This window comes from Nyctibius grandis, chromosome 5 (assembly GCF_013368605.1).
Source record: "Nyctibius grandis isolate bNycGra1 chromosome 5, bNycGra1.pri, whole genome shotgun sequence".
NCBI lineage: Eukaryota > Metazoa > Chordata > Aves > Nyctibiiformes > Nyctibiidae > Nyctibius > Nyctibius grandis.
The window spans coordinates 87729256-87745500 of NC_090662.1; the positions used below are offsets into that span (position 1 = coordinate 87729256).

At 38.3% G+C, this 16245-nt stretch overlaps 1 protein-coding gene across 1 annotated transcript in view; it reads right to left on the minus strand.

The window, feature by feature from the left end:
* Positions 1-456: 456 nt before the first annotated feature.
* The window catches only part of PIK3C2G (phosphatidylinositol-4-phosphate 3-kinase catalytic subunit type 2 gamma), a 208728-nt gene continuing 192939 nt past the window's right edge, over positions 457-16245 (minus strand). The window contains exons 31-32 of the mRNA XM_068401615.1: positions 6875-7000; positions 457-1077 (exon numbers count right to left, since the gene is read on the minus strand). Of these exons, the coding sequence (XP_068257716.1) occupies positions 925-1077; positions 6875-7000 (279 nt within the window). The 3' untranslated portion in view covers positions 457-924. The remainder of the gene's footprint in view (positions 1078-6874; positions 7001-16245) is intronic.

Here is a 16245-nt window from a genome sequence, read left to right on the forward strand (position 1 = left end):
AGTTAGGCTCAGTAAACTCAAAGGAACCACTCATGTTCATTGTTTAATATGTATATATACACTTTCTAGCCCTGAGGTCAATGCATGTATTGACTTGATTCCCTTACGCAGCATAAGAGTGCAATGCGGTAAGACTGGTGAACAAAGATTCCTTATAGCACGATCTTAAATAAATACCACACTGAAAGCTCACATTCAATATGTTTTATTTATTCGTGAATATTAGTTTCTCCCTCCTCCCTTCTTCTCACAAATGACCAGTTATATTTGCTTCTAGGGCGTCAGAATAAAAGAAACAATGTCATATCTTATTGACAAATGAATACCCTGGATTGAATGTTACATTATATCAAAAGTTAAAAGCACACCAACATATGCTGCACAAAATATGTAAAGTGCAAAGCTTTTAAGTTATTTTTCTTTAAAAAAAAAAAGTATTGATTGTATAAGATTTAACATGAAATTTGCTAGATACCTGAAATGTATTGGCACACAGGGAATCATCCCATGGTTCTCTGGTGAAATCATCATATGCAGTGGGCTCACAGCAGATGCTGATAAATTACACCAGTGGAATTAATAGGCAAAGAATTAGGCCCCACACTTCAATGTGTACAGGATTTAGTATTTTTACAGTACTATTTAATACGAACAAAACAAAACAAAAATCTTTACTGCTGTCATAAGAATTTCCTGCATGCTGCTACAAGCTCTTAGCATGTGATTTCTTAAACTCACACTGACAGGAATCTGTTGCAGGAAGATGGTAGGAATTTTAAGATAATAGCCTTATGATTAGAAATGTTAAGGTATGTGATCAGCAGATGACTGCATATTCTCAAGGGCAACTGAGACAAAATGTACCATGGGAAATGGGATAAAGAAACATCAGTGGATAAATAATTGAATTATCTTAGACAATATTTAAATTATACTGTTTCCCAGTGGATACCACTTTTCTTCATTTAACTGGACACCGGTCAGTTGAATGTTAACAGCTCCCACAAATGTTCCTTTGCTTTTCACAACAAGCTTCAGTATACGGCCTTTGAGCTCTGTGACTTTGTCATACACAACCTGAAACAATATGTATTGAAACAGAAGAAAAAACAAACGAATTTGTGAATCTATTTGACAGGCAAAACACTTACTTCAATACAGTATTCAGGATGATGATTACAACTTTGTAATAATTGCTTTAAACTGCCCTCCAGAATTATAAACTACTAACCATGAGCCAAATTCACTTCACTTAACTTATTGAATTGACTTAACTTAGTGAATTTACCTCAGAAATATATTTGGCTTTACCTAGTTTATACAAAAGAGATTCTGCCAGCCTAGGCTTGTGAAATCCGATCACCAGCATTTGTAAATAAATTTGAAACCTGTGTGCACAATGCTTCAGGAAAAAAACAGGTATACACAATTTTCCTTGTGAAAATTGAAACTCTAACTTAAGCAGAGTTTTGTACTCAAATGTGAAGAAATACCAGATCCTCTGTGAAGTTCACTATGGACTGATAATACAGTTGATTTTCTGGAGGAGAGATTCAAATGGAGGGTATTCATCATGGACAGTGGCATGAAAACCTAAGATAGGTCATTCTGTAAAAGTGTAGGTTATTATGATTTTTAAGTATCTTTCCATAGCAGATGCTTTGCTAAATGGTATTGCTCTTCTGCAAAAAACAGAAAAAACCCATGAAAACAGTTTTGATGTCAATTTTTTTTAACCTATGTATATAGTATTTGTTACATGTTCCTTAGTAGTGCCTTAAAGCAACTTTATGTTGCATTGATATGTCTTATAATGGTGTATCACTTCAATGCACAGTACCTCAGAATTTTTTCTCAGTACTGTACTTGTGATTAAATCTTGTGCTACATACCAGAAATAAAAAAAAGATCAAGCCAAAGCAAAAACAAATTTTCTCCTAACCAAGACTTCCATCAAATTTTGTAACTGTTCTAGATCAAACAAACCCACATCATAAAAGAGATACTGATTTTCCTTTGAAAATTTTCTGTATAAATTTACCATTTCAATAGAAATAACTTTATGCATGATTCTGGATGCTAACTGTATCCAAATGTGTCCATTATAAAAATGCTTGCATTTTTTAATGGAATCATCAAATATTAAACATGACAGAAAGCTCAGGCCGCTCAGTAGAAGTTGTAGATGTGGAACATCTCTGAGACTGGACCCAATTTAGCAAGTGGAACTTACTAAATTTGGATGTTTCTGTTACTCGAGAAGTGCTGTTAGCACTTCACAAATTAAATGAGACAGCTTGCTTAGCATCTCTTTAGGAAATTACTAAGGCCCATATTTTTTAAAATATCCTTGAAATTACCTTAATACTATGAGAACACACTAGAGGTTAATTACGAAATGCTAATGGTGTATTTTCTGAATTTAAAAAAAAAAGTCTGGAGTGATAGGCTACCAAGAACGAGCTGCATTCAGAACAGATTCCTATGTTTCAGTCTCTGCATTAATCAAAAACTGCTGAGTGAACTGCATGTGGGTTGATAAAATGTGAAAGAATGCTCTCAGCTAGTTTCAGGCCTGAAAGGTAAGCTTTGTTAAGAGAAGTAGATTTAATCTAGAATTTGTATGGCTGGAAATGTTTCTGCTATTTTAGTTGCAATGGAAAATGCTTTAAATTTTAATCTCTCTGTGCAGTTTAAAAAGCAAACGCAGTGACATACTGTCACTTCAGGAAAATGGGAAAGTGAAACTGCCTAAAAAGCATTTGCCATGCAACCTGCTTGAATTTACTGTGCAATCTGAATGCAGTCTATACATATGGCACTGCTGAGGAAAAAAAAAGTCAGACCAAGCCCCCTCTAGCTGGGATCTGTGTGGGCTGGACTGCTGAGTCCTCTCTGTTCCTCCAATTATAAGAACCAGAAATGGCCATGGGAGACATCCTTCAAACAGGGATAGAGTTTATCAGCCCCAGCAATGTTCCTCACGCTGAGTGGCAACAGAAAGGTGCTTCTGAACTTCATGGGTGGACCCAGGAGGCACAAAATTGTTGGTTCTCCCAGACAACCCCAGCTGGCCTCGGCCGCCCCTGTGGGACCACAGAGTGATTTTGTCTGCACTGCAAGCTGCAGGGATGTCGCAGCAAGTGCCAAACAGACAGGACATCAGGCTACTCTGGCAGCAAGTGCCAAACAGACAGGACATCAGGCTACTCTGGCAGCAAGCACCAACAGACAGGACACCAAGCTCTCTGGTGCAGGGGTATAATCGGTGCTGTGGGGATGAACAGCCACTGCCACAGGTTGTGGGGGAAAGAAAAACTGTTCCACTCACTAGCTTCTACTAGAAAGGTCATACCAGGGAGCAACTTTTCCTTTTCCATTTAGAAACCTTTGGAAATCATAGTTTGGAATAGCTGTCATGAAAGTCACGCCTGCTGCTTTTCAGTTTTGATGTTTACTGTGCCTATTTCAACAAATTGTATATGAACTAAAAATTCCAGCTTCTCTGTCCCCCAATGGCATCTCCCCATCAAAATCAAAGTGAAATGATGAAGAAAATCTGGAAAGCAAGGACAGGTACAGTAAGTGATAATATAATTTAGAATAAATCTATGATTTGATTACTGAAGTGATACTAATGTTACCATAGAAAGGTGCCTTGTTTCTTTGCCACTATATTAAAGATATCATCTTCAGCTGTTGCTTTAAATCACCAAAAGTGTACGTGTAAGCTGTAAGAGCTAAGCGATCTTCAGTACAGTCAATTACAACAGGCGTGAACTGGGGTAATGAACAACTTTAAATCTTTGGACAGAAAGAGGCTTTGAGCAATGACAGACCTTACAGTGCAGGGTGGGTGGTTTTCAAATGATCCCAATAAACTGTTTCTAAAATGGGATTGCAAATTAAGCTGGAGCAAGATATATATCATCAGCATGTAGGGACAGAAGAAAGGTCTGGAGACAGCTGAATCAGTATGTGGATAAAACAAATCCACCTGCCAGAATTTCATAATCAGAACAGTTAAATCCTGAAATGATTGTGTAGTAAGAATATTTGCTTCCCATTTATACAGCTAGATCAAATGGAAGTGAGTTATACATGGCCCTGCAGCAAATCAGTGGGATAGTTAGGGCTGGAATTCAAGTATTCCTGGCTCCGAAAAGAGCAGCACTGTTGACCTACAGGAGTCTAATGACATTTTAATCGCAAATGCGGGACAGTTGCTTCTCCTTAGGTAGCCATGGCACAGTTCCTAGATTTGCTCTTGATTGTCCAAATTAGCTTTGATGCACAGCGCTGGAGGGAGCGGCTGTGGCTCCTGGTGCAGCTCCCCTCCTCCCCCTCCACCAGGCTTGCTGGGGCTATTCTGGTTGTTGCAGGCCAGCGTTCCCTCTGCTCTGAGGGCAACTGCAATAACACTAAAAGACTGATATGGCCCAGGTGTATTTGCTCCCATTTGGCTGCACCCCAAGGGCAGGATGGAGAGAGCTCCCTCTCATTCTGGCTTCATTATGGCAATGCACACTCTGCTTTGTCTTGGAGGTTTGCTCACTTTGTGGGTGCGCGTACATGCCAAGAGCCAAACTGAAGGCAACCTGGAAGGATGTCGCAGGGCAAATGCTACCCATACAAGCAAGACCCCACTGAAGTTGGTTCTGGTCATTGTGGCTTTTCATGGCACGAGTTTAAACTTAAATCATTCAGATTTATTTTCAATTTTTTTTACTTTCTTAGTTTTCACTAAACTACTCTGGAACCTCCCGAGTAACTCTTATTTATTCCTAACAGTGGTCTATAAGCAGATATGCTATTCTTTTTCTCTGCACTCCATTTTTCTGTGTTCTTCCTCCTCTACTTCTCAACCATCATTTTTTAATGCAATGCTATGCCAGTGTAAATGCAACAAACTCCAAAATCCAAATAAAGGAACAAGAGAGAAAAGGAGTGCTTGTTAAAAGCAACTCCAAAACATTTGGCATAGTTCATGGTATTGTCAGCCCTCCTGGACTTTCACATCTTTACTCTCACACATATGAGTAAAAATGAAAAATAAAATTCACTTTTGCAAGGCTGATAATTTGCTGTAGGCAGTCATAAGCAATAAAAGTACAAAACTAAAACCAAAAATCCCCAAGAGAAGCATGTTTCAGAATTTTCTCAGTCTCAAACACAGAGAGAAATTAATATACAGCTTCCTCACAGCCATTTGGCTTTAATAAAAACTTATGAACTCATAAAAAAAGCTAGTACATTTCTGTACACAGCATTTTGGACAGTAACTAACTTAAAAGACAGCTGACATATTTTTAATAGTTTTTTCTTCCCTGAGGTGGCTTCTGCCTTAGTCTACCAGCCTTGGACAGAAAATGCATACAGAATGATATCACATATGGAAGAACAGAGCAGCTAACAGCACAAGTGTCAGGTTTGAAATGTCCAAGTTCAATGGAACCATATGTCCCCACCGCGATTAGCAGTTCCTGGTGAAAAAGACTGAGCATCTGTGAAGAAGGCTGTAAGTTCTGAGTAAAGGATACTAAAGTTTTCATGGAATTTCTCTTAACAGCAGTGGGATGCTCCTTAACCACAATTAAATCTCCTCCCTGTGACTGCTGTCTGAGTGCAGACAGGATTTTGAATTTTCTTTCATTCAACTTGATCTAATAATGATTAGAAAAGTAATTGTCTTCCAGTGTTGCTGGCTGGTTCTTGTCTGTAGTCCATTTTGGATGTTTTAGAATGAATGTTATAATATAATCATATTATATTCCTTTGCTTTAAATATCCTTCAAATGTAAAGGAATTTCTTTAGACAGGTCAATTAGACTCATTCTGTTGTCTCTTTGATTGCAAAAAAAAAAAAAAGGAGGAAAGAACATAACAAAAGAATAAAGCCTAGTTCCCTGTTATTCCACTGCAGTACCATTGGGAGGGAAAGCTGTCTCAACTGTTAGCAGCAATACTACTCGAGGAGCCTACTTACAGAACCGCTGGAAGTCATCAGTGTAAGTAGGTAACTTTTGTAATCAAATAGACGTGGGAAAAGAAAAAGAAAAATATTAAAACTCCAGGACTGGGAAACTGGGAGATAAGGACTCTTAGTCTCAGCTGATTAACTTAAGCCTCATCATATCTTATCTATGAAACAGGGTGGAGTGGTAATATTTTCCATGCCTTCCACTTTAAAGCCTGCTCAAAAGTGTATTTGTAAATTGCTTTGAGATCTTTAGGAGATTTGTTATACGTAATAATTATAATCTCCAATCCCACCTACTGTTTGAATCTCATCTGCCCTCACAAAAGAATATAGTTTATGCCACTTCCCATTCTGTTGTAAATGTTTCTCGTACAAACGTTTCTTTTCCCCCAGAGGTGCAAGCACTTCAGTGGTGTGTGAAATAATTATATACGGCTGTGAACTGCTAGCATTTTGACATAAAAAGAACTGGGCTATTTATTATTGTGTTATCAATTTGGTTGTCTATTTTCAAACGTGAATTTGAATAACAGCATCCATTCAATTAGTAATTTTTATGTTATTGTACAAATCTGTATTCAAAAGAGTCTAGGTTTTGGTGCAATGATGCTTGGTCTCATCTGGCTAACATGTAACTGTGGTTATGGTGTAAGATAGAGCAGTGTGAATAATCCAACTGCTTTGCTGAAAAGAGAAACAAAGAGACTGTTTCACTTCTGAGAAAGATGCAAAGCAGAAGATTGTCCCCATTTGTCGTTCAGCTTATGATATGTTCCTTCTTTTTGATGATACTCATTGCAACAGCTCTAAACGCTGTACTGTTATTTTATTTCAAGAGTGGGCAAAGAAAGTCAAACAAGTAAGAAATGGTTGAAGAAAGTGAATGGTACTCACAATTTCATTGTAAGTAGGGTCAGAGCTTTTTGGAGCTGTTCTTGTTTTCCTTCGACTGACCTCATAAGGATCCGGCAGAAGATAAAATTCAGCATGTGCACTTGGGGCAGAGCCATCTGGGAGGCGCTGAAAAACAACACGGTCATAAATATGAATGCCCATGTTCTAGCAATGAAAACAAATAAAAAGTACTAAATGAAATCTGGACTTTAAGCAGACACAGAAATATGTTACATTCTCAGTATTCTCTTGGCTAAATTGGAGTGCTGGTGCAGTAAACAACAGGAATTATTAGAATTCAGCTTAATATTGAATCAGGAAAATAGAAATGAATACAAGAACAAGGTAAAATTTCCTATCTTTAATATTTCACGTTCTGATGGAAAAACCCTTAAGCCTCAATCTACTTTAACTCAGCTTAATCTGATACAAAGTCTAGCCCTTCCGTTTTCCAGAGCAATGCACAGAAACTAGATTCTTGCCAGTAAGCTCCTATTGATTTTAACCCCTAAGTAGCAGTGCTGATGCTGGGGAGAACTGATTGTTTCTGAGGGTGTTTCATAAAGTGTATTGCTATAGAACAGTCAGGAGCATTTCCTGCAGCAATATGGGCAGAACGGGATTCTTTATAACAACAGTCTTTCGGATCTTTCCTATCACACAGCTGCAAACTCTCTTTGATTTTCCAGTTCAGATTACTGAACGATATCCCAGATATTCCATCTTATGGTAGCTACTCGAGATCAGAGCCAATCTATTAACCAGGCTCAGTCATAAGCTAATGCTGGTGGGCGGAGGGTTTTTTGATTACTTGTGAACAGCTGTAAGGTTATTCCTAAAGCAACATTAGTTACTCAGAAAACACACTGGTAGTATGAGAGGTTTTAAAAGAACACACAAGAAACATAATAATGAAAAACTTTGGAACAGTTATCTTGCCAGCATATGTCAGTTAGTGCTTAGCTTATCAAAATAGCTTAGTTTATCAAAATATCAGTAATTTTAACTGTATTATCAGCATTTTAGGCAGCAAGTTTACCTGACAGCTCATAGGCAATCAAGTGACAGGATGCAAATGAAAATGCATGCAAAAAGAACAGATCTTAAAATGTCTGGAAGAGATGAACCCAGACCATTACACAGGCAGTTGCATTTATATTTCCCATTGTAATTTTAGCTGCCTCAGAATAAAGTCATTTCTCAAATTTTGATTATTCACAGTATGTGTCTAGAAACACAGGGCTTTCTACAGGCATTATCAACAACATATCTTTGCGATAGGAGAAACTGCTGGTGTCCTAGCAATAAATGACTTCTTTATTGGGAAGAAAAACAGTGCTTGTGTGTGTGAGCAACCAGTTCTTGCACAACAAATCTCTGTTTTTTGTTATCTGAAATTATCCTTCAACTGCATTGTTGATGTGGTCAACTGCAAAGCTTATTACTGCTATCGTTAACACTACACAGCATCAAAGGATGCACTACTCAAGTCATTACATATTGTCAGCACTATGTGAACGATTAATGTTACTATTGCTAAGCTCTCCAAAGTACATCTGATTTAAAATATACATGGGATTTAGATAGATGGGATTCAACAGCCAAAATAAGAACGCCATTAAATGGCAGTGAAACTAACAGATAGCTTCCTAGGACAGAGTACTATATTGGTAACAGAGGATTTATAATTTACAGTGTTCATTTGAAAGCCCATCTCTATTGATCTAGGACTATACTAAAACTGCAATCAAGGATTACAAGTAAAAGTAAATTGAACAGTCTCTTAAAAATCAGGAAGGAGAAAGAAATGTAGCCTTAAATACCACTCCAAGCAACCAGGATCCTAACAGTAATCAAGCTCTTCCCTTCTCAATGAATAGATAAGCATCACTGTAACTTGAAGGTCAACAGATTTTAGTTGTTTCAGACAAAAAAGGGAATATGGTTAAAAAAAAAAAGGGGGGGGGGTGTCATTCTTGAAGAAGACCTTATCAGCTCAACTGCTGGGGCCCAGTACAACGATCTTCATGGAAATACAGTACGGGGAGAGTCCTGTAAAATGACAGGCTTTATAAATCATCCCAGCAGTGTATTGCCTAACCAGGGACTATGTCACAGCTAATTGTGAAAGCTGAGGTCAGCGGCAGCTGCAAAGGGCACTGGGCTGAGGAGCCCAGATGGCAGGTAATGGCTACAAAGGTAACAGAGAGGACGGCTGCATCCATCCAGTTCTGCTCGCCTTTGAGCTGCCCAGACAGGACAGGGTGTAATCACTTGTGCTGTGCCCCACTGCACACCTCAGGACAACAAAGGCATGGATCACAGCTTACATTTGAAACAGGCTCATTCTGACATTCACTTGCCAGGGAAAGAATCCAAGCTGATTGCTCTGTGATTGTTTAACAGGACCAGGGTACCCAGAAGCACATGCGATGAATCAAAAAAAAAGTCAGAATTGTCACTATGCCTTTGAGTTGCTCCTTGTACCCTGCTAGCAATACTGGCACATTATCTAGCCTTCAGCCAACCAACCTTCCTCCATCAGCTGATGCCTCCAAAAATCTAAGGACACTTTGCAGTACTGCTGTGGCCATATGAAACACGTACAGAAAACTACTTCCTCACTATGCCTTTGTAGCTTAATACATGTTGAAAGAGGTGAGTGGGAGGAGAGGGTCAAGAGAGAAAATAGAAAAGAATACTTCAGCGATTCAGAGAAGGAAACTCAAGGCAGAGCAGTTGCTCTGGCACCTTTCAGAACTAAAACAAAGCCACTTTTCATGAATAGTAGCAATCAGCAGCCAGACTGTTAGAGGTAATTTAAACTGCAGTCACCTGAATTCCAACTAGAGATCTTCGTTTGGCTGTTGGGTTTTTTTCCCCCTGCTTTACAGATAACATTTTCCCACTTCATCTTCCCTTGCCGAGGAAAGGCAAACAGGCCACTCCAAATTCCACAATTGTCCCAATTCTCCACCTGCAGTGGCACTGTTATGCCATCAAGCGACCGAAAAGCTTCTGCTGAGCACTCTTCAAGCCAGATCACATCTTCCACTTCTCAACTGCCTTCCCCTGACTCCTGATATGACACAACACATCTAACGAGGTCTCTAACTATTAAAAAGGTTCTGTCCCACTACACACTAATCATTCAGAACTACAGATTAAGAGCAGGTATAAATCAGCCATGGCTTCACAAGAGCAGAGTATGGGTAGCTAGTATGATGGGTTTGTGCTGGCTTCTCTTCTGCTGGCACAATAGTTGAATCTTGTCTTGTGAAGAGCTTGCTTCACCAAAGGATTTTTTGAGACAAGACTTGCAATGGCCGTGGAAGGAGCTGTACTTTGCTCTACCCTTCCTAGCAGGGACAAAGTGGGATCTTGGCAGTTTGACAATCATAACGCGAAAACAAGAGCGGGATTAACATGGCAGAAATATCTTCTAAAATCTAAAGTAGGTGAAATTTGAAGTAAACTGTCTCATTAAGACAACTGACATGGCAGGCAAAAATTCCAAGCTTTTGGGCAAATGAGTCCTTTCTCAGGCTTTTATATATGAGTGGAGCATTTGTTTGAATAAAAGAGAACGGAGAAAACATCAGAATTTTTTTTTCTTTCTAAAGATTATGTCTTCTGTCATATTACAGTGTCACATTTAGTGAGCAAAACCCCTGGATTTTCGTTTCACTTCTAATTCAGACTGCATTGGCACATTTATAAACTTAGGTAAACATGAAGAATATCTGACCTAAATGCCAGTCTCATTTGCACCAAAGAACACCTCTTCTGGTGGGTCCATTATAAACACAGAGTAAGATTTCTAGCAGGCTTATGAATAATTCTGAAATCCAGCAAAACCCCCGTTTGTTATTATTCATGGCTCAAAATTCACTGATTTCTGTCTGTAGTCCAGGACAGAAGGAAAATCAAAGGGTCCCTTGGGAATGACATTTTGCACTTCAACTACTCTGCGAAACCTTCATAGCTTGAATGTACTTGTGATCAAGCAAACAGAAAACAATAAAGTTTTAGACTGGATTCTATTTGTTTAATTCTGTAGTCATTTCATTAACCCCAAAATAAAGGAAGTTTACTTCCTTTAAAAGAAGTTACTCCCAATTTAAATTAAATATTCCATTGCGTATGCTTGTGAACAAATTCAAGCTATAAAAATCTATAAGGCTGAAAAGCTATAAAACCAAATTCCCAACAGAAATGTCATAGCTCTCCTTGCTATGCCCATGGACAAAAAAAAAAACATCCAGTGATTTTCATCTGCGAATAAAAAAATTTGAGTTGAATTTAGAAGCTGACTCCCTGTGCTTTCTTCAAATACAAACAAGCCACGAATTTTCTCAGAGAATGACCTGCCCACTTGACCTTGATAATGACTGATGTTTTTCAGGAACTCAGTTACCACTGCCTGTTTATATGTTTAAAAAAGCAGTTTATTTTTGAAATGTTATTTTCTTCTAAAGTCAGGCAGAAGGTGACGAAAATTTTTAAGAATGAGGGGGAGTGAGGGAAAGGAAATAATACTCTGGATTTACTTCTCTCCTCATCTGTAATTCGATACTGAAAAACTAATACAGACATGTATCTGCTATGGCTGTGTTCCATTTTTCACTCCAATTTTATTTTCCAAAGCCAAAAAAGTATTGATATTTACTTACAGAAACCCCCGCAGATAGGTTATGTCCTGTGTAATTTAATTTTAAATATACTAGCTTTGGCTGGGAAATAATGGATGAAATTCAATTAATTTTTCCACAAGAATTACATTATCCTAATGACTTTTCTCCCTTGATCATTACTAACCATCCTCAACTCTCCTTAAGGATGGATTCATTGTTAGCATTATGAAAGGACTAACTACTTCAGAATTTGCCATATATTGAACTATGCAATTTAGCAGCCAAATGAATATTGGGCCTTACTCATACGAATTTTAAGAAAAGTTTTATGATTTTTAAAAAATGCACTTTAGGGATAATTTGTTGTAAAGCTTTTAAAAACTCACCTCTTCCTAAGTGACATCAAATTTTTTTTTTCAGGTGACTCTTGCCTCAAATTGTCATCAGTTTCTCTCAGTGTTTAGACATGCAGATATTTTTCAACCTTTTGTCCTAGAGCAAAACAGATTGATGGCTCCTGAACATTTGATAGTTCCAGCTGCTGTTCCCTTTTTCCCATTTTTCATTTTCAACCATCTTGACAAAAAAAAAAATGATCAAAGGTAACTTGTATTAACTAATGCCACCTTTCCTCCTCTATAAATAACTTCCTTTCTTCCCCCAGAATTAATTTCCTGGACATTTTCAAATCTCAGTTGCTTTCTTCCCCTTCTTAAATGAAAAAAAAAAGAAATCCAGGCTTTAGAAAGGCTCCCATTTCAGCTACTACCCCCATATTAAAAAAAAAAAAAAAAAAATCGTTCACTTTGCCCAGTAGCTCTCAGTTTTCCTATCCTTTACCTTCATCTTGTGTTTTTCTCTTACATGCACTGCTGTGAGAATTTATCTTCTACATAATGAAGAAAGGACTGTAAAATATTCCTTAATGTTTAATATTGAGATGCCCTTACATCCTTAAAAATCATATCAGTATAGCAAATGATTAGAAAAAAATCTTCACAGCTACAAAGCAAAATGTTCAAATATTAAGTGTAGACATGAGGCAGATTTGATTATTATCCAATAAAAGAGGATTAGAAAAAAATTCACAGAAGAAATCAGCCTTGCACCCCAGTAACCTGTATAAATTACTAGCTGCCTCTCGACTAAATTAAAACTAGTAAGAAATGTGGAAAAGCCATCACTGCTGTTACATTGTCTTTCGCTTTCTCTGAGTCCCTGTGTAACTTAGCAGAGAAAGGCTAAGCCCTGTCTTTGTAAGCTGCAGCTTAATTAACAAATACAGCCTCTGCCTCAGAAAAAGATAACATCCTCTGGGCTAATTCTAAATTTAAAGAGCTGAGAAAATGATCAGCACTAAGACAATGATATTACAAAGCAAGAGGTTCCTTCAATAACAGATTAATAAGATACATAAACCTTCAGGACAAATGGGATTGCTGTGTGAACGGGCAGTTGTGTTGTTACTTCATAAATCCTAACGTGGGACTGAAGAGCCTCCCTTGTTTTTCCTTTGAGCTCTGCATATCCCAAAGCACTGAACACCTCTATTTTACTCTGCTACTAAGCTTTTAGTTTTCCTGTGACAAAACATTTTCAAATCACTTCAAAGAAAATTAAAAATAAAATCACATTTGCAGTAATTAAATAATAATTACAAAAGAAGATAATCCACTATATCACTATAGTGCACCCTGCACTGTCTGCTATTGGCAAGGCAAAACAGAAAAGCAATCGGCCAAAACTGATTGCACAAATAAGGTATTTTTTCCCAAACAACTGCTTTTTTTCACCTAAAGTTTGAAAACATTTAACTGCATCTGAGCAAGGTAAGTTTTATTTTATTATATTTTCTGATCCCAATTTTTCCCCCTCTCCTCTGTGAGCAACTTCATTCCTATTCCTAACTTCTTTCCTACCTCATGCATGCATCTGGGTATGTACACAGACAAAGACACACCATGACAGAGATCACAGCCACGGAGGTCAATAGCAAAGCAGCATAAAAAGAAATAAAGTTTATCTCAATTTAATGCAGGGAAATAAAAAGATACGTTGTTTCAGAACAACATACATTTTGTTTCAGGGAAGTTCTGGAAAGCATTTTTTGAGCAGGCATTTTCTACCTTTCAGAAATCTGGCAGTGTCAGTGGGCCAAGCCTCCAGATGGCTTTGTCATTTACTATGATAAAAAAGCAAAGGTGCTCTATCCGTGTTATTGATTTGAATCTCCAAATATAGCTTAGGAGCTTCACGCAGTCCAATACCTCCAACATCCTCATCAACCTGCCTTTTCTGCACACAGCTTGTCACTGCACTAAAGGGGCAAACGGTGCCTAATGTGGGTGCTGTTAATTCAAGGAAAAACAGTGATTCTATCACTGTAGTTTATTCCAGTCCTTTCTCTCCCAAGTGGAAGAAGGCTTTTTGGCAAAAAAAAAGTGCAGATTTACTGGTTCAGCTTTATTTGTAGCAGAGTAGCACGGGCTTGTGCAGTCTAGCTGTTAATAAAAGATGGTATGCTGCATTCCTAACAGGGAGAACTATGCTGGCAAAAATAGGGTCTAAGAGCTGTCCTGAGTCACAAAATCTCTAAAAAGTGAACCAACCAACACTCTCCAAGGTCTCCTGGCTGTCAACCCTCAGTCACTGAGACGAAAAGAAAGCGTCCCAGCTATTGCCCTGCAACGAACACACCATTTCTGGGCAAAATGTCAAGGTGTTGACCTATCCTGGTGCATATGTGAGGTAGGTATGTAACTTCCCAGTAAAGTCTAAGCAGATGTCTACAATGCTGTCAACGCAGGAGGCCAGAAAGAGATTCAACTCATCATATTGTGGACATCTTCTGGCTTGGCTTGGTTAAATTGCCACCACATTGGTGTCTGGCACCATTTGAGACACATAAGATGCTTAAGATATCTGCATAAACTGTCAGACATGACACAGGTCTTACCTGAAGCCTTCCTCTTCTGCAGTGGCAGCTGGAGGCCAGATGGGATATGTCAGGTCATCTCCTATATGTTTAGGAAAATTAACTGGCACTTAAGTTTCCACTGATCAAAATGAGAGCTTAGGCATCTAGACTAGGATCTAGTTTTGAAAATACTTCTGCTTCACGTCACCTCAGATGACAGAAGGTGTGTATGGAGAGTTGGAAATATGACATAGGCTTTATGGGAAACTGGCACCATTCTGGAGTGGTCATTAGAGGTCAAGCAAGATACTTCATGGTATTCGAAATAGCCATGATCAGGCAACCAAATTCAATCACATCATATATGTATGCATCTTAGTTTCAAACTGAATCCCACTCCAATTAGGCCAAGGCACACAGACAGTGGGGTTTTTGAAATGAACAAGTATTATTTGCTAAATATTTAACAAAACCAGTTTTTTTCCCTGTAAGGAGAAAGACAGTTCTGAGAAACAGGCTGGATCCCAGAAGATTCAGGGCTTCCTAAGAGTTATGTAAAATACTTCTGATCTGCTTCAGTCATTTGAGAGAAAAGCCCATCTAACCCTGCTTAAATGAAGTAAAGAAAATGAAAGCTGGGCTGTGATACCCAGAAGGTCGTAAGGGTTTCTCTTCCAAGACTTTATTTCTATAGAGTTCTGAAACCAGAATCGAACATTTGCAGAAAGGTGAAGAATGGAACTGAGATGTAGCTCTGATGCCCTGTTTAAAACGAATAACTTATTGTCTTGATAATCCAGAGAGAGTTGTAAATTAGCATAGACACGATCCCAAATGGAAGAGTCAGTACAATCACATGACCATAACTGCCAGGCAAAACAGGCTCTTGCCTTTTACTGACCATCAGCAGCAGCAGACAAGGAGGGCTAGAATTTAGCTCCAGCAAGTAATGACACAGCTTTGTATGCGTTTATTACTGTTTCTGAATTAACAACAACGAAAAAGATGTCTTAGAATGGCTTGTGTCCCTACCCAGCTCACTCAAAGCTTAAGTCTAGCTCCGGAGCTCTGATACCCCTCTAATACTTCACCAATGCTCAGAACTAGATTACTGGGTGCTCCACATAGCACCATGTGGGTATAAAAAGGTTACCAAGGCTGCAAAAATAATATAAAAGAAGGTGACTGTATAACCAGAAGTGTGAATGTATTAAATGTACAACACCCAGTAAAAGATTTGACCAAGAATCACATACAAGTTTTTTTCTGAAAGAGAAGGAGATGACAAGATCTCTTCTAGATTCCTGAACCACATGCTGTATTACTATCTTTATGTCATTTAAACACTGCTTTTTTTGCATAGATGAAAGAAATCAAGGTTCAGTCATGCTTTAAAACCATATTATTCTACGGATAAGCAATGTTGGTGCAGGGTGTAGTATGCAAAGAGCAGATTCCATGAACAAGTCTCTGAAGCTTTTATTCCAGAATTACCACCAAGCCTGTAAAGAAGCTGCATTCCATTGCTTTCAACCCTGTATTATTGTTGTGCTTGGAACATTTAATTTTCAGATGAATATTTAGTCGCAGAGTCTATGACACTGGCTGAGATAAGATTGATCTAGTTTGGACACTTAGAAACATGGATCCCAGAATTGCTTCTCTCTTGAATAAAGCACAGGGAGAAAAAATACTTAACACAAATCCCCATTTCCCTTTTCTTCTGAAATCACTCAGGATTAACACCATTGCTGCCTGTTAGAGGGCATGAAAGACAATTAGCCTTTGAGAAAAGAAACACAAGCAAGTGCTGTTGTTCT